The 22,303-nt window shown below is 46.8% G+C and overlaps 1 protein-coding gene across 1 annotated transcript; it reads right to left on the bottom strand.

The window, feature by feature from the left end:
• Positions 1 to 6,986: 6,986 nt before the first annotated feature.
• On the bottom strand, positions 6,987 to 20,833 carry SAP30L (SAP30 like). The gene is made up of 4 exons (XM_017678680.3): positions 20,001 to 20,833; positions 16,065 to 16,187; positions 13,774 to 13,872; positions 6,987 to 12,263 (listed from the first exon to the last, which is right to left on the bottom strand). Exons 1-4 carry the CDS (start codon positions 20,196 to 20,198, stop codon positions 12,135 to 12,137), a joined length of 549 nt encoding a protein of 182 aa, XP_017534169.2. The 5' UTR covers positions 20,199 to 20,833; the 3' UTR covers positions 6,987 to 12,134.
• Positions 20,834 to 22,303: the final 1,470 nt, after the last annotated feature.

The raw sequence follows: 22,303 nt of genomic DNA, 5'->3' as shown, positions 1-22,303 counted from the left end.
GCGCCCACGCCAAGCAGCCAGAGTGGCGCCGCCAAGCGGCCTCCCCAGGAACCGCACACAGCATCTCTTTCCCCAAGCTTCGAACTGTCGGTGGGCACGTCTTCTTTATCTCGATTTACTTTGTGTAACTGTTAGCAAGATGTGTCCTAAGGTATCAGAAAAACCCGAGAGGTTACTTCTGGGGTCTGAAATGCTCCAAAAACTTTCTATGCAAATCAATGGTAATCGTTTCTTCTCTTTGAGCTATCTCTGCTTACAGAAAGTTTTATGGGAATGTTCTACTTTGGACTATCAGGGGAAACTTGTATTTTTGACAGGCACAGAAAGCTGCAATGACTGGCCTAAGGGCACCCAGCAGTGAGTGGACACCTGGCTTAAAGCCCCTACTTTCACATCATTAAGTTAAACCGAGGGGTGGTCCGGCTGCAGCAGCTGTATTTTGAAGCCTTCTAAGGCAATATGATGCAGTAGAAACATAATGCAAACCACGAATGTGAGTCATGTATGTAATTACAATTTTCCTAGTAGCCACATTAAAAAAGTAAAGGGAAACAGGTGACATTAAGTTTAATAATGTATTTTGTTGTTTACTTAATATTTATTTAATTCAATATGTCTAAACATAATTTTAACATGTAGTCAATAGAAAGTATTAATGAAATTTTTCACATTTCTTTTTTCCTACTAAGGCTTCAAAATCAGGGGTGTATTTTATACTTCCAGCACATCTCAGTTTGGACCACATTTCAAGCAGTCACTCGCCACACGGGGCAAATGGCTACCAGATTGGACAACACAGGTCTTAAGGCTCGGGTGGCAGGAATGTTCAACATGGGGCTTTAATCATATCAACAGAGAGCCACCATTTACTGAGCAATTACTGTGGACTAGGCAGCAGTGCTCAACACACATGGGCTCATTTACTCCTGCTAACAGCCACAGAGGGTAATTTATTCATGGTCACATAACTATTAAGCAGCAGGGCTGGAATGCAGACCCAGACAGACCAGTCTGTCTCCTAAACATGCGATTTTAGCTGCTGAGTTCCAAGACTTCCAGGGACATTAGTGGGGCTGTAGTTGGGCAGTGAGATGTGGAGTGTCCTTTGGACTGTTCCACCCGGTGGGGTCCCTGGGTTCCAGATTCACGTCTACCATGAGTCAGGGGGCCTCTCTAGCCCTCTGCGCCCTGGGTCTTGGCTTAAGTAGTATTCTGGCAGGTCAGTGGTGGGGTGTGGAAGGTGTTCCCAGGAGTGTGAGAACAGTTAGCGTGATGGAAAAAGCAGCAGACCCAGTGGTCAAGAGAAGGGGGATGAGCCTGCTGAGTGATCACAAGATTGGGCATTTCCTTGACCCCACTGGACTTTGGGGTCATCTGTAAAACAAGGGAATGAGACCAGAGATCTAAGTCCCTTTCTGCTTTAACTGTCTAGGTTTTTACAATGGTATGATTCAAAGCATTCACCAAAAGCAGCAGCTGTGAGGAGGATGGAAAATACCCTTGAGCCTTCCCGGGCGGAGCTTGGGGCCGCCGCTGGCTAAGGGGAGGGCGCCACCTGGTGGCTACGCTCCCTCCTCCGGCCTCAGTGTAGAGGAACCAGGCGAGGACTCCAGACTCCCTTAGGCAGTGACCCCAGGGTCCTAGGGCGCACGTTTACTAACTTCCTTTGGCAGTTCAGGGGAACAGAGAGGGGACCCAGACAGTTCACAGAGCCGGGAGTCCTGGGGCATGAGGTTAACTCCTGAGGGACACTGGGGTTTGCCATCCAAGGACTTCCCCCCAAAGGCACCTTGGGGCAGGGCTCAGTGTTTCCCTACTAGGTAAAGTCTAAAATGCATCATCACACGCTGTTTTCTCTTTCTTTGGATAGGAGCCACTGAACAAAACAGTCTTCTCTTGGTAACTCAAAATCCTTCTGCCACTACTGCACTGGGCTAATGGAACACAGAAGGTTGTTTCTCCTTGCACTGAATACCCAGACACCTGGGATCCTAACTTCTAACAGCTTCTACTCACTACTCTTCCATGTCCCCCACACTTCTGTCTTCTACTTCTGTTTGTGATAGAGGTTGCATGGTGCACAGAGGAGTCAGATAGAATGTATTCAAATTCTAGCAGACCCTAAGATAAGCCATCTAACTTCTCTGAGCCTGTCTCCCCATCTGAATATTAGGGATAATAGCTTCCTTGTGGGTTTGTGTAAGGATTTCAACTGTACACATAAATATTCTAACTCAGTGTCTAGTGCTTAGTAGGTGTTTAAAAAAGAATAGCTGTTGTTTCTGCAGGTATGTCATCCTGACCACTTTTTCATGTTCAACTTTGGAAATAGTCTTAGATAGAAACATGACTAGTATGCATTTCAAAACGGTATTAGCAACCACAAACACCCTTACCAGTGAAGATGGTAGAGTCTCCTGGCAACTGCTTAAATTGGTTCAGCCAAGCTCAACTTCATGAGTGAAGATAAATCCTAGTAGTTGGGCTAGGGCCTTGTCAGTAACTGCTTCTCTCAGTCCTCATTCTTTGGGCTTTGCTAAGCTTCATTAGATACAATTTCACCTTCAGGCTAGTTGCTTGTTGACACAGCTGAGTCTGAACCCTGCCCGCTCAGGGAAGCCTGCCCCACTCCTGCATGCCAGTCCCCAACGCAGGGTCCTCAGAGGCGTCTTCTGGGGCACAGGTGTCTTCCCACTGCTCACTCAGCAGAGTCCAATCTTGCAGGTGGCCAGATTAGCAGCCTTAGTTTAATTAAGCTTATTACATTTGCTAAGCCTCATTGGCTTCTCTAAGACGGCAAGAGCGCTGCACTTGGCAATTCCTGCATCAGAAGTGGGGCTGGTGCAGTGCTCCGAGGCTTCCTCTCAGATCCTAGGACGTTAGCAGTGGGAGGACTGCTTTCCACCAGTCTGAGTATTAATTCCACTGAAATCCCCAGCTCCAAGAAGAGGGGGTCCATTTCCAGATTCCCCCAGGCACCTGACACACAGCAGATACTCACATATTTTCTTGATCACATTTGATTGGTTTGGTTTTTAATAGTAGCAGATTTGGTGATGCCGAAGTCCAAGCTCCTCATTCTGGCATCTGAAGCTTTCTGCTCTGGACTGAACTTCTCCTCACCCTGTCACCTTTCAAACCTTCCGTTTCCTTTAAGGGCCTGCTCAGGAGTCTTTTCTTCTAGGAAGTTCCCTTGATTTTCAGAAAGCGTTCTACTTCCTTTCTATTTTCCCTTTACCCAGAATTATATAGACACAGATATAGTACAGTTATACATGGCCTTGGTAAGAAGATGCTCCGACGTGCCTGCAGAGATGGCAGTGGTCACAAATACAGGTATGTGTGTATAAGTATATATACATATATGTGTGTATACATACATTACACATGTAGTGTATATATACACAATAAATATGGATATCCACATATGTATATATGCATATATACATATTTTGTATACATATTTGGTATTTCTGAACTGATATGAATGTCCTTCTATGTCATTAAATATTATTTTACAATTTTGACATATGTATCATACTTTTAAAACCAGTCCCCTGCTATTTGACATAGAGGTTGCTTTCAGCTCTTCACTGTTCTAACAGTGTTCCTGTGAGAAAGCCTATCCAGCTAGTAGGCAGCAGAGCACAGTGGACTCTGGGGTCAGACAGATCTGTGTGGCTCTCATCCCCACTACTTTCCAGTGACCTTGAACAAGCCATTTCACCTTTCTAAGTTTCTGTTTCTTCATCTACACAATAATAGTACTCGTCTCACAGGGTCATAAGGTAATGTGGACCTGTCACATAGTAAGTGTTCAGTGAAAAAAGCCGCACCAGTCTGGGAAGTGGAAGATGAGAATTTTCCTGGCTTCTCCATTGGCCAGTGTGACCTTGTATGTGACTGTTTCACAGTGTGTGACAAAAATCCAAGGAGCTAATGGGTGACAGTCCTTTCTGACAGTTAAGTGCTGCCCAAATTTAGGATGGCATTGTTGTTTTTTACTTCTCTGTTTTCTACACGTTTTAGGAATATGTAACTTAAACTACAGAAGCAGAGCGTAAGCGCTTTGGGACACTTAAAAACAATGCTTTGCTATTTTATAGATTTGGTGAAAATGATTCATATCCATTATAAACTAGTTAGACAATACCAAAAGAGCAGAAAGGAGAAAATAAAACTCCAAATCCCACCACCCAGGACTAACCATGGTTGCAAGCTGACTGTGCTGCCACCTTTTACTTGGTACCCCTGTGGTGCCCAGGGCAGGGCAGGGCAGGCTTCTGCTGTTTCATAAATGTCTGTTGACCTCAGCCAGATTGACTCGTTAACAGCAGCCTGCTCCAAGCTCTGTCCCTCTCAGTCAACCTTTGACAGTTTCATTAACCCCATTAAATCACACACCTGCCTTTACACCTCCTGGCCTTTTTAATCTCTCTTCAGCCCTGGTAAGTTAAAACCTAGCTGGAAAGTTGGATGTACCTTGTTGACCTCCATTAAACCCTATTAAATTTCCTAACTGGAGTCTTAGTGACTTCTAGGAATCTCTCATTAAAGTTCAGTAAATCCAGTTGAATCAGGACAAAGGTGGCTGTTGTGGCTGCACTGCTTCAAAGTGTGGCATTCCTAAATTCTCTGACCATGGAGTTGACAAGTGTCCCGAGGACCAGATGAGCCTTGGGCCCAGTCCTGGCAGTGCCTCTAGCTCTGTTAGTCGGGCAAGTTCCTCACCTCTCCAAGCCTGTGTTTACACCTCTATTAATTGGAGCTAATAACAGTTCCTATTTTATATAATTGTAGTGAGATTAAATCAGTCAATGCATGTAAAACTAAAACCGGGAGCATGTTGTCTGGCATGTACACTGCACTTGATAGCTATGATTTCTGGATTGGAAAGATCCTTACAAACTAAAAACTTGTTCAGTAGATGTAAGATTCAATTTCAGACATTTGTAGTATCCTCCTACATGTCAAGCACAGTGCTAGGAACTGTGGATCATTTTCATTCTGTTTTTTTCTAGAATGAAAATCATCCATTCCAATGATTCATCTTAGTAGTGTTGCTGTCGCTGAGCATGCTCACTATATTTGCTCAGGCTCTAACACTTCTGATGTGTTTGCAGTTGAACATAGGTATTTTTCCTCCCTGGACCTTACGGGGCTGGACTCAGTGGTTCCTAAACCTGGGTCTGCATATAACTTTCCCAGATTTTGTAAAAATAGCTCCCTGGGCCCCGCTTGCAGAGCTTCTCATTTAGGAGCCTCCCTGAGAACTTTTCACCAGGACTCCTGAGAGGCTGAAGCTGCTGGACTGGGAAACCTCTGGACCAGATTAGTGCTTCTTAACTTTATTGAGCTTAAATCTTACCTGGGGAAATTTAAAAATCCATATTTCTGGGATCCAGCCCCTGAGCTTTTTCATTCTGAGAATCTGGGCTGGGGGCCAAGGAATTGGCATTTTAACCAAATTCTTAGGGGATTCTGATGGGGGCGGGAGGTGGTAAGTGCCACACTCTCAAAAACAATGGACCTCATATAACCTGATATTCAATATTCTGAAAGTCTGATTTGAAAAAAGGGTTTCTGGCTCCTACTGAAACCTGTTCTAAGGTACACTGGATGTGGGGTCACCCTTTCATCACAACTGGATATTTGGATCCTTACAGGCTGACTTCAGTGGGGTCAGCCAGTTTTGCGGAAGCTTCAGGACAAAGCAACTTTTTGTGACTCACCATATGAGGGGTTAGAGGACAGTGGGAAGGCAGCAGAAGGGAAGAAGCTACTTAAGTTACACTTCAAATAAGAGACAATATGATAAGAAAATTGGAACCTCCTTTGCTTCTTGAAGGAAACCTGCTCAGGGACCCCTTGATAGCATCCTTCAGCAACAATCCATCACTAATCCTGTGGGCTCTCAGTAACACCCGACTCCCCATCCTCCTTGTCCCCAGAAATGCCTCCTGAAAAGTCACCATCCACACTATTGACAAGGGGGTAGAAGGGGAGAGGGGAGGGTGGGAAGCAGAGGAAATGCACTTTCAACTTCAGGGCTGTTTAAAATTTTAGGGCTAGTATGTGTTTAACTAATATTGTGAAGACAAGTAAGTATTGTATTCCCTTAATTTGGCTGAGGTAGGAGGATGGCTAAAGTGGCACTAGTGACAGACTCGAAAGGAAAGACCTGAGTCTGTGGCTTGGCTGGGCACAGGACTTAACCCCCAGGCCTCAGGGGCCTCCAATAAAGCTCAGTCAGATAGCGCCATCACAGGCATGTGACTTTCCTGGGGACTTCATTAAAAATGCAGTTTCTGATTCAGCAGACAGCTGGAAGGTGAGGGGGGCAGAGATCGTGCATTTTTAACAAGCACTCAGAAAATGGACCACCTTTCAACAGCAAGGCTCTAGTGTGAAGAAAGCCAGTCCATACACTGTTAATAGGTTTTGAGACATTTGAACATTGGGATATTGATATAAAGGTCTACATTTTCAGATCCTCTTGTGAAATTGCCAAGAACTGGCCACACAGGGTTGGCATTCCCTCATGGCAATAATAGGCTGGAGCCAACAGCCCTGGCCCTTACAAAGGACCTGTGTTCAGGCTTGCAGCAAGTTCCCTGCAGGCCCTCCAGCTTGCAGTCCTCCATCCAGGTTACTTAGGATGCTCCTTTACAGATGGGCGACTGAAGACCCTGAGTGAGGCTGCTTGCCCAGGTATCTTGCTGGTATGCTTAGCAGCATTCCAGCTCCAGATGCGGGCCACTGGACCCCGGTCAGTCATTCCACATGAGTGAGTGGGAGAGTAGGACCAGACATCTATGACCTATACTCAGTCGTGTGCACTGGGACTGGAGGTGGGAGTGTAGGGGCTAGTACTTGGAGCCAGGAGGAAAGGCCATTGTCACCAGTCACTGTACAACACAGCCAGGGGCCAATGAAGAAGTGGACGCATCTGAATTCCTTGTGGACAAAGAGAACAACAGAGTGTCTCTTGTTATTCATTCAGATCATTTATTCAGAGTGAAAGTTAGGCCATCCCATCTGTGTGATATTGCAATATGAAAAGTCACATACATACTAAGGAGACCCCCCAGAATCGAGAGCCTTTCAACAGTACAGAGCCATAGATTACAGAATTGAAATACAAATGATCCCCCCTATTTGGCAGGAAACAAGTACAATATGAGGAGGCTGGAATGGAAGGGCACTTGCTTTTTGATAAGGCAGTTACAGATGGGAACAAAACAAAGCCACACCCCCAAACACTCTGATGAGCATAACATATAACAGACATGTAAAACAGGGATCCTGGAGAGCCCTCTGTCATTGCAGAGATGTGTTCACCAAGTGAAATCAACTTTAGGGTTTGTGTTTTTAAGATGTAAGCTAGATGAAGTAACTGAATTTAGACATTTCTACCTTAAAAAAAGGTCCCACCTTATCACAGGCTGGATTCCAACTCTTAAAACATGAGATCAACTTAACCCTTCCAACCATCCATAAGCTTGTAATAAAACTGTAATAAAAGGAAAGGAATAAAAAGGCACCCCTAAAGCACTATGCTTCCCAGGAAATGTTCTGAGCTCGCCTGTCCTTCAGTTCACCTGCCTAGCTTGGGAACAGGGATGGGGAGGCTGTGAATCAGGGCCACAGAGCTGTGTGTGTCTGCTCAAGTCAGGGCCAACTGTCACACAAACTCAAAGGACCACCTGAAAGGCAGAAGTCTGACCAACAGATTACAGAGCAAGCCTATTCCGTGCAACTAGATTCTAGGATACCACCACATCTTCCACCAGACTGTTGAACACTGGTCTTAAATTATGGGCTAGTTCTCTTCTCCCCTCCCATTTATTTATTTTGCAAAACTCAACTGACTGCTTTCCTAACCATGTCACTGAGCCTTGAGTTCTGCAAGTTGGTTCATAGTCCGTGAGAGCCAGGATGGCCTAGGGAACCTCAAGTATCCGACAGCAGCTTCCTCTGGGCTGGATTAGAGTTCCGCTGCAAGTCAGAGAGTGAGAAGTGGGCTGGGCGGGGCGGGGCGGGAGGAGGAGGGTTAGGGCACACAATGCTACGTGACTCACGCAAGTCTTTTTGAATGTTAGTTTCCCTATCACCAAACATGAGTAACAGCGCAACAGCAACCCCAAAGGGCTTTCCAGCTTGAAAATATGAAAATATGGCACCGCTCTGACACTGAGACATGTGGTCCCTCCCCCTGCAAGTTCCTTGTTTTTTTCAGTGAAACAACGTGTGAAGTACCTGCAGGAATCTTAAGGTTCAAGCCTTTGGCAGCCATGGAACCTCTAAATTCCACACAGGGCAATGATAATATTTTAACATCTTCTAGCTATAATTGTTTCTAAGTGATGTGAGCATCAGTGTTTGAGGGGCAAGTACAGCACTAAGGCCTCATCTGTCTTAAGGTATTTTTTTTAGCAGGTTGATAGCATCCCTTCCTCCCCTGACCCCTCCATCCCGTCAGCAAGAACAAGAGAGTATAACTAGGCTGATGGGGTTTCCCCACATTCTCCAACAAGGAACTAAATGGACCAATCCTCAGAGGGAATGGCAATTAGGACACCAAAGTGTCTGCTAGCTGCTCCTTTGCACAAGACAAATGCTATGTGCTGGGACAGTGCAAGCAACTAGGTCCCTGGCCAAGATGAACCATTTGTTCTGTGGCCCCCACTGGGCAGAGACTAAGAAGGAAAGTACAGAGAACATAGAAAAGCCAGAGGTTTACAAAGATAGAACAGGCTTCCCTAGGAGGTAGTGAGTTCCCTGACCTCAGAGTTGTTTAAGCCCACTGCTCAAACCCTGGTGGGACAGTTGCAGGCAGAATGTCAGCACCTATGGGGAGATTGGACTGGACAACTTAAAGCCCTTTCCCAACTTTTGGACCTTGTCCTTGTAATGACTGGGAGCCTTCAGATGATTTCCATGAAGCAACTACTCTGGGATCCATGGTCGGAACAACCTATTTCAACAGGCAATGTCCCCACAGTAAGTTCCTTCTCCTACTTTCTCCCTTCTACCAGGCAGTTGTCCTGGAGCATATTAACAAAAAGTTCCCACAAAATAAACAGCTGAAATGCCAAGGTTGGATGCAACATTCCAGCTGGAAACAATTATTAATATCTGTTCTCTGGAAGGCTAGCAGTAAATATTCAACTATGAAAATAACATGTAACAACTTGGCAGCTGTAATACATAAGTGAAATTCCTCTTCGTTTTACAGCACCGGTCTTGAATCCTTTGGTCTCACTCTTTCACAGCATTCACTATGATCTTTTTCACATGCTGTTGCCAACCTAAGGGTCTGTTCATTGAAGTAAGAAATTTGTGCATTTGTGTTTTTTAAAAACCTTAAAATGAAGCAGCATGAATGGCAGGATATTAACATTTCTATATGACAACCTTCAGGACATATGAAGAACCACACCAGGTGTCAACTGAGGCAGGAACTGTACTCTTTAAGAAGATAATGCCAGTTCTGGATTTCAAATTCCAGTTTTACTCAGGAGCACCAAGAGGAGAGAAGGTGATGCTGCAACATTACATGTGGAGAGAAGCACAAGAGCCCTTAGCAGGTGGTATAGAAATGCAGGCAGCCAAGATGAACACTGCTTTCCTAAAAGCCCACCGCTCCCTGAAGCCAGGCCCAGTTGCTTTGGAGGCCCGTCACTTCTCAGGCAGAACTCTGTGCCCACAGATCAAGCCATGGACACTGTCAAAGAGGCTAAGGCAAGTGGTTCAGTGGTTTGCTGAATGAACAGATTTCTGCACATGGGAAAAACCTAAGTTCAGACAGCTTTGTCTTTTCTCTCATCTGACATGTTTTCAAAGATTGAAAAGAATACCCATGGCCTCTACTTCCTAAATCTCTCTTTACAGGAAAGATGGCACGGGACTCAAGTGCACACAGCATCTGGTTGATGGTGAAAAGTTTCGCCAGGTTTCGCGGTGGAACAAAAGCATTCTTACAGACACACTTGAACAGATGGATCCTAACACCATGTCTTTTGGTATAGAAATGTACTGCTGTCTCTCTCAACTGGGAGAACAGATTTGCTGTTAAAGAAACAGTGACATGACCTAAACATCCACAATTTGGCTTAAACATCAGAAAGATATGCTTTTTTCTCAATAAGATATGGACATTTCCAGAGAGCAGGTCACCAATGCCTTAACCTATAGTTCCAGATCTGCCCCCACAACTCTAGCCCTCTGAGAAAACACTCCCCTTGACAAAGGGGGCTTTGGTGTTTGATGTCTTCAAAGCCTTTCTACCTCAGCCTCTCAGGGAAAACACCTATATAAGCTGCATACCTTTGAGTCTTCTTGATGCCTCATGTCAACATCCTTCAGCGGTAAGTGGTGAGAAAACCTCTCTATACACACTGAATCTGAATGACTAAATAAATGCTCAGAGAGCACCTTGCCATGCTATCCACAGCCAGGTGTACTAATAAGATCCCCTCATAGTCTAGAGCATGTTCTATATACACTCATTTATACATATTTAAAAAGGCTGCAATCTGCTGCATGTGTTTTGAGCACTGGTGAAAGCTTTGCTACAACAGAACACATTGTTTTGGTGTGAGTGGTGGCCCTGTCCCCAATCCATGGAACCGAGACCTTCAGATACTCACCACCCTACTGAGTGGGATTTTTGCTCCAACTTCTCTATTGATGCTCAGATTAAACCATCCACAAGACATTAAAACTCTCTGCCAGGCCAGGCTATCCACTACTCCTTTTATAATTTAAGGCTTAAGAAAGAATTTAGGATTAAACACTACATAAGAAAATGATATTGACCACAGTGCACTTCAAGATGGTCATAAATTAGAATCCAAGTCCTTTTCTTCCCTTTCTGTCCACCCCTTATCCACATTCTCCCCCTTCAAAACACTGATTAGAAAAATTTCCAAACCATACTTTTATAAAGCTTTGTGTTCAAAAGATACTTTGGCTCTAAGATAATTAGATAGAGGAATCTGAGTTTTTAAACAACAACAAAAATCAGGTAATCACTAATACTTAAAAAAAAACATTTCAACAGTCCTTTCCCCCAAATGGGAGGCAAACTGCTCATAAGCATGAATATCAGATGGCATTAACCTTGTTGCTCAAGCCCATAATTTGCTGCTGACCCATGAGCCCAGGGAGTCTAGGCCAGTCAGACTTTCTAGCCTAGAGCTAGACTTCCGAGCAGGAATCACATGGACCTTGGCAGCTTTCTTGGTGGTTGTAAACTAAGGATTAGTACTTCTGAAAGCATGAGCCCCAAACCACTGAATATCTCCATTTGTCAAAGCATTTATGGCCCAGGAAAATAGCCAAAGTCATCACACAGAACTTCACCCCAAAGGGTGGAGCACAGAGGCTGTGCAAAGGGCTGCAGCTCCTGAGAGTCTCTGCATCAGTGTTTCTGGAACCTCCACAACTATTGCTTGGCACATGTGACTGCCCTGAAGTCCTTGTTTGATTTGAAACCTCCTGTTGGTGCATCAGGATTTCCTTCATACTCCAGAAGTTAAGTGGTGAGCAACAGAAATGGCAGAGGTCTCATTAACTAGAGGTGTGAAGCAGATGTTACAAGGCTGGCACTGTTAGTGACAAGCTCAGTTAGTCAACAAATACTGTGTGCAAGGCACAGAGCCAGTGAGGGGGACTGGTGTTAAAGTGATAAACGACAAAGCTTGCAACAAAGCAGAGCATCTACACTCCTAAGCCTTGGGCGTGCTCCCACACACCCACTGGCAGCTGTGCCTTGCTGCTGTCCCAGGGTGATGGCTCACATGGGGCAGCGTGCTATGGCAAGGTAGCCACCAAAACACTTTTTATCCCACACTTCCAGTAGAACTGACTTAATGTTTCGTTAAATGCTGCAAAACATACTTTTTAATTCTTATGATCTTGTTTTAGTCCAGTAGTTGCCTTAAAAGAAAGCCTTTGTATACACATGCTGAATCATGAGAATATAATCCTCCTGACCAGAGATTTACAGTATTCATCATTCAAACTTTTTTATTTACAATAAAATTTAGCAGTCTTTACGGGCTTAAATGTAGCAGATATCACCTGTGCATTAAGCATTGTACTTCACTCCTTGGGGATGTGCTTCATCCTCACTCAAGCTGCTTGCTGCCCTCAGATTTCTGGTCCAGTCTACTCTTGTTACTCTTCACCATGTAGATGAAGTAGGCGAGGGTCTCTTTTTCATTCACAGGTATGTTCCTGAAGTGTCGGCTTACAGTCTACATGGGGGAAAATAAGAAAACCCAATAAAGCAGGCATAAGTCAGGGCCACAAATTCTCAACTGTGCAGAAGAGGGACTGCACAGATGCTTCCAGAGCTACAGAGGGTGTCATGGCGACTGCAGCGCCCCCGGCAGTGCCACAGAGCTCACAATGCTCTTCTCTCCCAGGGTGTAGGGGATCGGGCTTCCGTGCTTCCAAAGCAGCACTTTAACCCACAACACCCAAGTGCGGTTCTATTTCAGTGGCAGCCAGCTGTCCATCATGGCATGATCTCAAGGTCATCCCCATGGGGGAAGAGACTGGACTGCTCTGGCTGGCCTGCTGCCACCATTACCTCTCAGGCCCTGATACTGGGCAGAAAAATATCTTTCTAAAATTGTACCAAATGAACAGACAACTGAACAAACGTAAGTGTATGACCCATCTAAATAGTACATAACTGCCTCTTGAAAGATATATCAGATTTGAAGAAAAAGTCATCATTAGTATATATTCTTGATACTTTGTTTTATTTTACAAGTCCTGAAAAAGCAGGTCTCCTCTTCCCCACCTCATCCTATCCCTTCTACCAGGGGTGAATACCAGCAGATGGACAATGTTATCTTAAAGTAGGAAAGGGTTGTTTTATCTACATGCTACTGAAGGAGAGGTTTAAGAAATATGATGGACTAGCAAGAAACCTCCAAAGGAGACCAAAAACCAACAGGGCTGTGAGCCTTTAAGGAAATTCTTGAATGGATCGAGGTGGCTAGGATGGATAAAAAGAGCATGGGAGAATCAGAACTACAGAGGGGTTATCTCTGCATGGCAGTATTCTATCTTTCTTTTCTTCATTATTCCCAATTTTCTATTATAGGTAGAAAAACACATTAAGGGGGATGACAGCATACCCACACAAGTGCCTAGAGGACAGAAGTAACAAGCTAGGCTGTCAGGATAGTAAAGTAATGGCCAATGGAGCCTTTTCTTTCCTTCCAAACTTGGAAAGAACTCAGGGCAGGAGAAAACTTTCTTGGGCTCCACTCATTGTAATAAATACTTCTACCACCAACATGAGACTAGAAGAACTCAGAGAAAAAACAAAGAAAAATAGCTCCTACAGAACAAGAGTAAAGGTTTTGGGATAATTAATGTGACACAGCTGATATATGGAAAGGAATATATCTACTATAAAGAATTTTGCAAAATAAGATTCAAACAAATGAACACTCAGGACTTAGAATCAGGAGTCCTGAGATTCCAAACTTGATTCTGCTACCAACTTGCTGCTGATTTTAAGCAAGTCCTTTCCTCGCTCTGTGCCATGCCTCCTTTTATGGAAATAGGGCCTTCTCAGGTCTAAAGCGGAGGGATTCTAAATTGTGCAGAGGGAACAGGAGGTTGCTCTGTGGAGTGACCTGTGGAGTGAATTATGGTCAACAGACACACAAGCAGTAAGCACAATCAAGGTCACCATCTGAAGCACAATGCTGGCTCTCTTTTTAAGAGTGCAATTTGTCTACCTACTTCTGCTAACTGGGCCTTATTGAAGCCTGGTCTGGTCTGCAATTTGTAGTGTCGTTTATAACGTCGTAGAGTGTTCACCTGCAGCTGGAACAGATCAACCTAGAGAGAAGAGGAGAAACATGTTACCCATCACCTGACTAGCCATGACTCACTGCGAGCCCACTGCGAGCCCACTGTGTGCCTAGCGCTAACACTAAGTGGGGGTGGGGCTGGAGAGGAATAAAGAAGTCTCAGAAATAGTCCACCGAGGACTAATAACTGGCTGGGAGGACAAAAATAACTGGAAAAGAAGTTCCAGCTGGGGAGGGTGGTCCCAGAAGGCTGATGAGGCTTAAGCTGTGGAGAGGAAGGGTTTAGAAAGGCAGTGAGGAATAGTCTAGAGTAGGGAATGAGAGAGAAGACCATGAGCACAGACAGCTAGGAGGAGAACAGACAGGCTAGAGGGGCATAGGCAAATGCAGCGGGCTTCAAAGGTGAGACTGGATGGTACCATGTCTTAAAAAGCAGGAGCTATCCTAGGTGCTGTAGGGTCACATTCCAGAAAGATAGGTCTAGCGGTGGTTTATAGGGAAGGCTGATCAGGGGGCAGAGGAAAGTGCTGTAGCAATGATCCAGAAATGAGGTGATGAGGTTGAGCTTTGGAGGAGTGGTGACACTAGAGGGCACACCAAGCACGGACAGTAAAGGAAAATCCAGATAGACATCTTGGAGGAAGACGGGCAGGGCTAGCAGCAGACCAGACAGAGGAGCGTGAAGGATGACAGTGGGAAGTAGTTATCCTCAAACAGTTCTATCCTAGACTCAGCCTCAGGTATCAGAATCCTTAAAAACCCTCCAGAGAAAGTTCAAAAGCTACTATTGTGAATGTACTAATCAGCAGGTTAGGGTCAGGGTCTCTGCAGGTGACTGGATAACACAGGCGAAAGGACCCCCCTTTTTTCTAATGCAGAAGAGAGGAGAATTGCACAGTCATGAAATACTGAAGGCCCAGGAAGTTGGGCTGCCTTTACCTGCCTCTAAAAGTGATGTTCTTGCTTCAGGCAAGTGGAGAACACTTAGAAACAAAGTAAATGATCAATATGAGGGACCAAAGTCCTTCATTCTTTTTAAAACATTTCTCAAACCCTTTGTTTTTTGTTTTGTTTTTGTGAAAAGCATTTAGAAATTGAATATATCCATTTCTTTAAAAAAAATAATAATGCTGAAGGCAATAGAAAGATAGTGTAACCCAATGCTGGAAAAGGGGACACAGGAAGGGGCAGAGGGAAACGACTATATTTTCAAAGGTTTCCTTCACATCTGCAGACAAAAGCTCGCCTACTCTTTCTATTCCTACACAGTCATTTTCACTCTGAGTGCTAACAGGCGGTTGCCTTATGAAATATTCATGCATGAAATATTCAATGTACATTATAAATGGTTCTTCTTTTGCTAAGTCTTAAGTGAAAACAATTTAGATAGAAAATCCAATCTTCCTTCCTGTGGCCTTGCTTAATAGACATTGGCCCCCTGAAGGAAATGTGGCCTTCTGGTTCGAGAAGCCTAGGTCTCATCTCTTCTAGGGCAATGGTTCTCAGAGGAGGACGATTTTGCCCCCCAGAGGACAAGCGGTAATGCCTGGAGACACTTTTTGAATGTCACGACTCAGGGGGTGGTGTGACTGGCATCGAGTGGGTAGACAAGTGCAGTTGCTAAACACCCTGTAAAGCACAGGACGGCATGCACGACAGAGAATTACCTGGCCCCAAACGTCAGCAGTGCCAGGGCTGGGCCAGTGTAACTGATTTTGGAATGGGACTAAGGCTGGGTTAGGAATCAGAGTGCTAGAATATCAGAGTTGGTAATATGGACAACTTACATCTTCATTTTGCAGACCAGAAAATAGAAGGGAAGTGACTCCCCCAATCCATATACACTCAGTCTCCAACTTTAAAGGCAAAAACCAAGTTTAAAAAAATTTGACATTGTGGTTATATTTAGGTACTGATCAGGGACTTCTTGAAGAAAGGCCTACTAGAAGGGGCACTGGACTGGAGCCCCAAACTCTACATGTGCCCTCAAGTCTCTGTACCTGTCTATTAAATGATTGGGCAGTCATACCAGTTGACTTCTAAGCTTTCGGCTCTCAGATTCCATATTACTATGATTCTACGATTCACTTTTCAAATAAACCACAGCAAACAAAGGGGACTAAAATGACTTCTTAGCACAAAAAGCAGACCAGGCCAGAGGCAAGGATCAGATCAGTGTCCATTCTTCCAGCTTTCTCAAGCTGAGTTTTTGACCTTTACCTCAGGAATGTCAGTGTCATGCTCAGGAGAATCTCCACCATCGTCGCTTGTCTTCCTCTTCCTTTTGTTTCGTACACTCTGGATGAAATTTTTGTGGAAGTCACAGATATAGAGGTGCCTTACCTAATGGGGAACAAATTAAGGTCAGAGGTGCTACTTCCGTGGAATCAGCTGAGCTGAGTTGCAGAACACGAGACCCACAAGGAGACTGCCGACATCACTTTGGGGGGTGTGCCATAAAGCACATCTCCGCCGAATGGTGAAGATCGTGGACTGTGCGGGCCGGCAAAGGGAGCAATCCCTGTGGCTGGGACGGGGTGGAGGCCCCTGACTAGAAGGGAGATCTGCAGGGGGCCAGGACGCATTCCAGGTGGGAAGAAGAGCCAGACTCAGATAAGGGTGACAGAAGGCGAGGCGGCCCAGGAGAGCAAGGAGGCCCGGCGTGGACAGCGTCAGCTAGGTGGGCGTGGCTACCGTGCACAGGCATAATGAGAAAGTGTGGGGAAGGGGAATGAGAACATCTTAGACTTTCCTGGGGACAAGACAGAGCCTCCTCTGCAGGATTTTGAGGCAGGGAGTGAGGGGACATTATCAGCCCCGTCAGAGCTATGAATTTACAAATGGGCTGGAATGCACTGCCCGGGAGCAGGAAATCAGGAAAGGGACTGTGGTAATGGTAGACGGCACATCCTATTTTTACACGGACAATAGTGACTACTGAAAGATGACAACTCTCTGAAGAACTTTCTTTCTGTGTATCAATTTGGAATTCTTGCATTACCACACATTTGATCCACAAAGTGGAAGAGATGCTGAAATTCTCACAAGGTGAAATTACATAAAAGAAGCTGATACTACCGCTGATTTTTTAATACAGGCTGGAGGCGTAATAGTAAGTGAAGGCGGCAACAGCAGTGAAGAACATGTTTTTACTTAAGGTTGTAAGTAGCCGGGTTGGCTGGAAGAACCATTCAGAAATGTAACAGAAACTTGAATGCCTGTGTAAATGAATGACTTGGGGTTGTTGACACTTTAAACAGATGTTGCACAAATGTTCTTCAGAGATTTCTGAATCTGAATTTATTTCTTAAAGATAAAAGTAAGCTGATAGGAAACCAGCATCAATTAATTCAGGACTATTCAAGGAGAAAACAATGGAAACTGATGCTTTAGTTTTCACTGGGATGAATTACCATTTTCATGTTGGCTGTATTAGCAAGTCCTGGGTAGTTTTAAGTTTCTGTTGTGATGATGCCTTGCAAACAGCAGGTATTCAATAGATACTGTTGCACCAACACAGGCTGTTCCTGGAAGGTAACGGTGGCTTAGGCTAGTAAAAGCCGCCATTTACGTATGGCTACAAACTGGAACAGCTTTGCCTGATCCATTACCCTTGCAGGACTTTCAGGCACAGCATGTGTCATGTCCCTAAGAACCCCCCCCTAGTTGATGTATCGGCCTCTGCAGCTGTTTTTACCAGGGACGAAAGCACACTTAGAATATCCACTACATTCCTGCTGGGAAAGTGGCCCTCAGGTTAGCTAGTTCCATATGCAAACTGAGATTAAGTTGCTCCTCAAATTCATAGAGTGAAAGACTCACTCGGTAGGCGCACAGGCAGAGGAGATTTCCTAAAGTAGTGGTGGGGAGGTTTCAGGTCAGGACACTAGAATCCTGGAATCCTGGATGGAAGAGTATGTAGCAGTCATCAGCGTAACCACACTGGCCCCAATCTCATTTTCTAGAGGGGTGACCCAAAGCCACTCATAGCAGGGAAATAACCTGGCCATAGTACCTGGGCTTTGACCTGGCACATGTCCTTTCCCACCCGCACATTTTCCTTATACTCTTCTCAACTTCCACTTTTGTCCAGAAAAAAGAAGAAATGAGTCACCTGAAGGAATGTCTGAAAGCATGTTATAATACCTTAATAAATCACAGAACACTGCCAATGTCTACATGAAATGAATTAAACTGAGATGGATTTTGGAGCTATTATTTAAAAAAGGTTCTCTGCCACACCCTTTAACAAGCTAAATAGTCACTATTTCCCCTTCATCATTTTCAAGTACATACTGGGTTTCAGAAATTTCAGAGCTCAGTGGCCTTTCAGGAGGTGGAGGTGGAGGTGGAGGAAGGACGGTGGTAGCAAAGGGTCTAGTGTTATTTTTTTTCTGTTTCACTTTCTGCAACAGCTAAAAATTCTTATAACACCCCACTTACTTAGAATTGAATTCCTGCCCAAGCCTGTGAGAATGAAATAGAATCCCTTTCAGAAATAATGACTCTACACCACCACCTTGAAACACTCACCCTTCAGCAGCACTACCTGTTAGGGAGGGAACTCAAGTGCCAGGCTCAGGCTGCCTCTCCTCTAGCTAGTGGGTGTCAAACAATCAACATAGCTCAACACAGGTTTCCCAGGGGGGTCACTGTGGAGTGAGCCCCAGTGGTAACAGCACATTGTTCAAACGTGACAGCACCCAAGGGCTTAAAAGAACTAGGAATTCTCTTTTTAAAGACTGGAAAATGTTATTTTAAGCCACTCAAGTGAAGGCCACAGAAGGTAGGCAGTGTTTTCAAGATGAATTCATTGCTGTTTTAGAATTAAGCGTTTCATTTCAAAATGTGACTAATCTGGACCACCTTAGTAACCAATTGTTGGCTCTCAGATGAATCCCATTAATTCATTCATTGACAGAGATTTGTAGCAAGAAAGCCATTAACTCACCCCCAACCATTTAAAAATAGCATCTTCCTATACAAGAGTTGCAAATGTATTATAATTGTTAACTTTGGAGGGTACAGAAGGTAAGAGCCTGGAGAAAAGGGCAGGGAAGATTTTTATTTATTAAAGACTTAATCAGGCTTATCATGGGGCTTGAAGCAAATCAGATAACGGGTTTAAGAAATTAACCAGCCTCTTAGTTGCTGTGTGACTCTGGCACTGCCAGTTCCTATCTCTAGACCTCAGTTTCAACTGTAAAATCAGAAGGGGAAGAATGGGTGTCCTTTCAGTTAAACAAGCAGCCTCGGTTTTCCCCCAACAGTGGAGAAACTCTGGTCCTAGAAGAGAATGGATGTTAACCACCTAAGTTCTAGACAGGTCTATCTGAATATTAAATACTCCCTTAACTCATTTTCAATTCCTAATCAGAAGGAAGCCACTTAAGGCTTGCCGCGACAGATGTCAAACCAAGAAGTTCTTAATTGATTAACAGTAGACACATCTTTAGACTAGAAGTGGTGAAATCACACAGGAAAAATTTTCCTTTAATTAGGCATAAAACTGAGGGCAAATCTATTTAAATTTAACCCCTCGCCCCCCCACTGCCGCCCGCGGTATTTCTAAGTAAGTTAGCCCTAGGAAAATTGATTTTTATTCCTTCCTGTCACTTCGACTGCCAGAGCCATCTCCGAAGACCTGGTCTTGGCTTTAGTTCTGCCACATCCTTGAAAATCCCATTTCCCTACAGCTGCAAGCGAAGCAGCGAGCTCCGTGACCCTCTGCAGTAGCGGAGGCCGCCGCGGCAGTCAGGGAAATAGCTGCCACCTTTCCTTTTCTGAAGGAATTACAGGGTTCCGAGAAGGAGGGAGAAGTTGGAGAAGAGCCGGGTCCCTTCATCACCCCCTCCCCAATACTTGCTCTTTTGTCGGTCAACAAAATTAACCAACCTCTCCCTGCTCTAATACCTAAACCGGTAACAACTGTTCAAATCTCCCCAGGCGGGACCCCCCGCTCCCACCTCCCGCATTTGGGCACAATCCCACTAAGAGCTTGTCGGCGCTGAAGCGGCCTTTGAAATCCCGAGTCCAACTCCCCAGTTTGCAGATAAAGGGCGGCGAGGCCCAGGGCGGGGAGGGCCCCGGAGTCCCGCCCGCAGCCCGGGGCAGTACCGGGCGCGGGGACCCGGGAGGGGGCACGGACAGACTCACGCTCTTGTCGATGTCCAGCTTGAGTTTCTTCTGCGAGATGCTCTTCTGGACCCTCTTGCTGAAGGAGGCGTTGCCCGCGGGCCGGACGCAGCGCTCGCCGTCCTCGATGAGGCAGCAGCTCTGGCCGTAGCCCGGGGCGGCGGCGGGGGCGGCGGGGGGCCCTTCGCGGCTGTCCTCCTCCGTGCTAAAGCCGTTCATCTCCCCGCCCCGGGCCGGCCTCTCCGGGGGAGGGCCCCTGCCAGGCCACTCCGCGGTCGCGCTCCCAGCGGGGCAGGTCGCTGAGGCCACCGCAGCCGAGGGTCCCAGAGTCCGTCTCCAGACCAGGCGCTGCCCTGCCCCGCACCCGGGAGGCCCGGCTCCGCTCCGCCGCGATCCAGCTCCTTCGGCCGTCGGCCTCGCGTCTCCGCAAAGCTCCTTCCTGCCGGCTGGAGGCCCCGGGGTGGACTCCCGCGGCTCGCAGGGCCCCGCTGGGGGTCACCCAGAGGCGCCTTCTGCTGGGGGCCCAGAACCGTTACCCCTCGGCGGGGGCGCCCGGGAAGGCGTCCCAGGAAACAGCAGCTCCCCGGGGACTCCCGGCTAGGGTTGCCAGGGGGTTTTGAGGGCCCCCGTCGGCTCCCGCCTTCTTTCAGCTGCGGGGCAAACTCGCCGCCGGGCAGCTCCCCCGGGGTGGCGCGGCCTCCCCGCGCGGGGCCCGGCCTCGAACCCGCGGCGCCCGGACTCCGCAGCGCGTCCGGCGCGCCCCACCCCTGCAGCCGCTCGGCTGCGCCCGGAGTCCCGCGGCAGCCCCTGGGCCGCCCGGCCGCCGCCCGCCCAACGCTCCACACCACAACAGTCCGCTCCCCCCGCCCTCTTCGGGACAGCGGAAGTTCCGCCTCCTGGCACCCATTGGCCGCGTTCGCCCTATGGGCGGGGCCACAGCCGCCGCTGGGGCGCCCCATTGGAGTCCACCGCCGCCAGTCCCTGGCGCCTGGCTACTTCCTGGACTCTGCTGGGATGGGTTTAAAGTAGAGAAAGTGGAAGAGGGAAGAGTTCTCGATTGAGGGAGGGGAACCGGGCCGTAGACTCTCCGGGCCTGGGCAGGGTTGGTGAGCTGGGGCCTGGCTGGACAGAGGTCCAGACTCCAGGAGCAGAGGATCACCTTCGGGGGCGGACAGAAGCACAAACGTGGGCGGGGGCACAGAGCGACAGACATGGGGAGGGGCATAAGAGGGGGGCCTAAAGGAAGTAGAGGTGCTGTCTTAAGAGACAGACTGAGTAAAACGGAGGACAGGGCCAGTGAACCCGCAGACCGGTGGGAGGTAGGATGGGTGACATAGGACGGAAAGCCTGTCATGGCGGGAAAGACCGAGGGTCAGTCCGTGCAAACACGTGGAGAGACTTGCATAGGAGACGATGGGGGGTATGATGTGGAAGTTTTTGCAAGGTAGTCGGATGCTTGGGGTGATGGAGACGCCAGGCTGTGAAGACTGGGACTGGCTTGGTGAGGGTCAAAGAGACCCCAGGGGCTTGGGTCAACCCTCCCCTGGGAAGAATCAGAAGTGGGATAAGGTCTGGAGGGTGGACTAGATGAACTTCGGGCAAGAGGAGGGGCTGCGGCAGAGATGGAGAAAAGGTTGGGGGTTGGAGGACCAAGGGCCAGCCTTGGCTTGGGAAGGGCTCGCCGGGTCTCCGGCCCTCCCCAGAGCTTTTTTTAGCTGGAGCTTCTATTGCTTTAAGCCTCCCAGTCTACCCGCGAGGTGACGGCGTCCTGCCAAGCCCGGGAGCTTGGGGTTCGGCGCTCAGAGCGCCACACGCGTCCAGGAGAGCTGTAGAGGAAGAGCCCTAGCACCCTTTGCTAGACCACCTCTCCACTGGGCAGCTTGGGGGCACATGAGGGCCAAAAACCCGGAAGGGACTATCCCAGGGTCCTGTGTTTTTGCAGTCATTTAGGCTGGGTGACATTTTCTTGGTGGGAAGGTTGGGGAGTACTATTTTTGTAGTACTAGGTGGAATTAAAGAGGCTTCTGGTTTGTGTCCTGTTGAAAAGGGGAAAGCTACCAGTTTCCATATTTAGAAGCTGATGCCCTGTGATCTTAAATTTTCCTCGGCCTTAATGGTTTCTGTGCCCTCTAACTTGGGAATGTCACGTGTGGGACAGCCATTGTAGGAAATTGACCTACTCTAGAATATCTTAAACACAACAATGTTCATTATTTATTAATAGGAAAAATTTAAAAAGAATCTAGAATTTCTACAAGAGAAGTGATTAAACATCCATAAAATGAAGTATTGTGCATTCATGATGTTTTCAACATTTAAGGTAG

Source organism: Manis javanica, chromosome 1 (assembly GCF_040802235.1).
Source record: "Manis javanica isolate MJ-LG chromosome 1, MJ_LKY, whole genome shotgun sequence".
NCBI lineage: Eukaryota > Metazoa > Chordata > Mammalia > Pholidota > Manidae > Manis > Manis javanica.
The sequence above is the reverse complement of the archived record's forward strand: the minus strand, read 5'-3'. Positions and strand labels throughout refer to the sequence as shown.

What these genes read in the sequence shown, in the direction of transcription:
- SAP30L (XM_017678680.3), bottom strand. Translation starts at nt 20,198, where the DNA reads ATGAACGGCTTTAGCACGGAGGAGGACAGCCGCGAAGGGCCCCCCGCC. An exon ending in ATGACACTGACATTCCTGAG is followed by an intron (nt 13,873 to 16,064) that starts GTAAAGGTCAAA and finishes TCTTCTCTCTAG; the next exon opens with GTTGATCTGTTCCAGCTGCA. An exon ending in ATAAGGCCCAGTTAGCAGAA is followed by an intron (nt 12,264 to 13,773) that starts GTAGGTAGACAA and finishes TCCCCCATGTAG; the next exon opens with ACTGTAAGCCGACACTTCAG.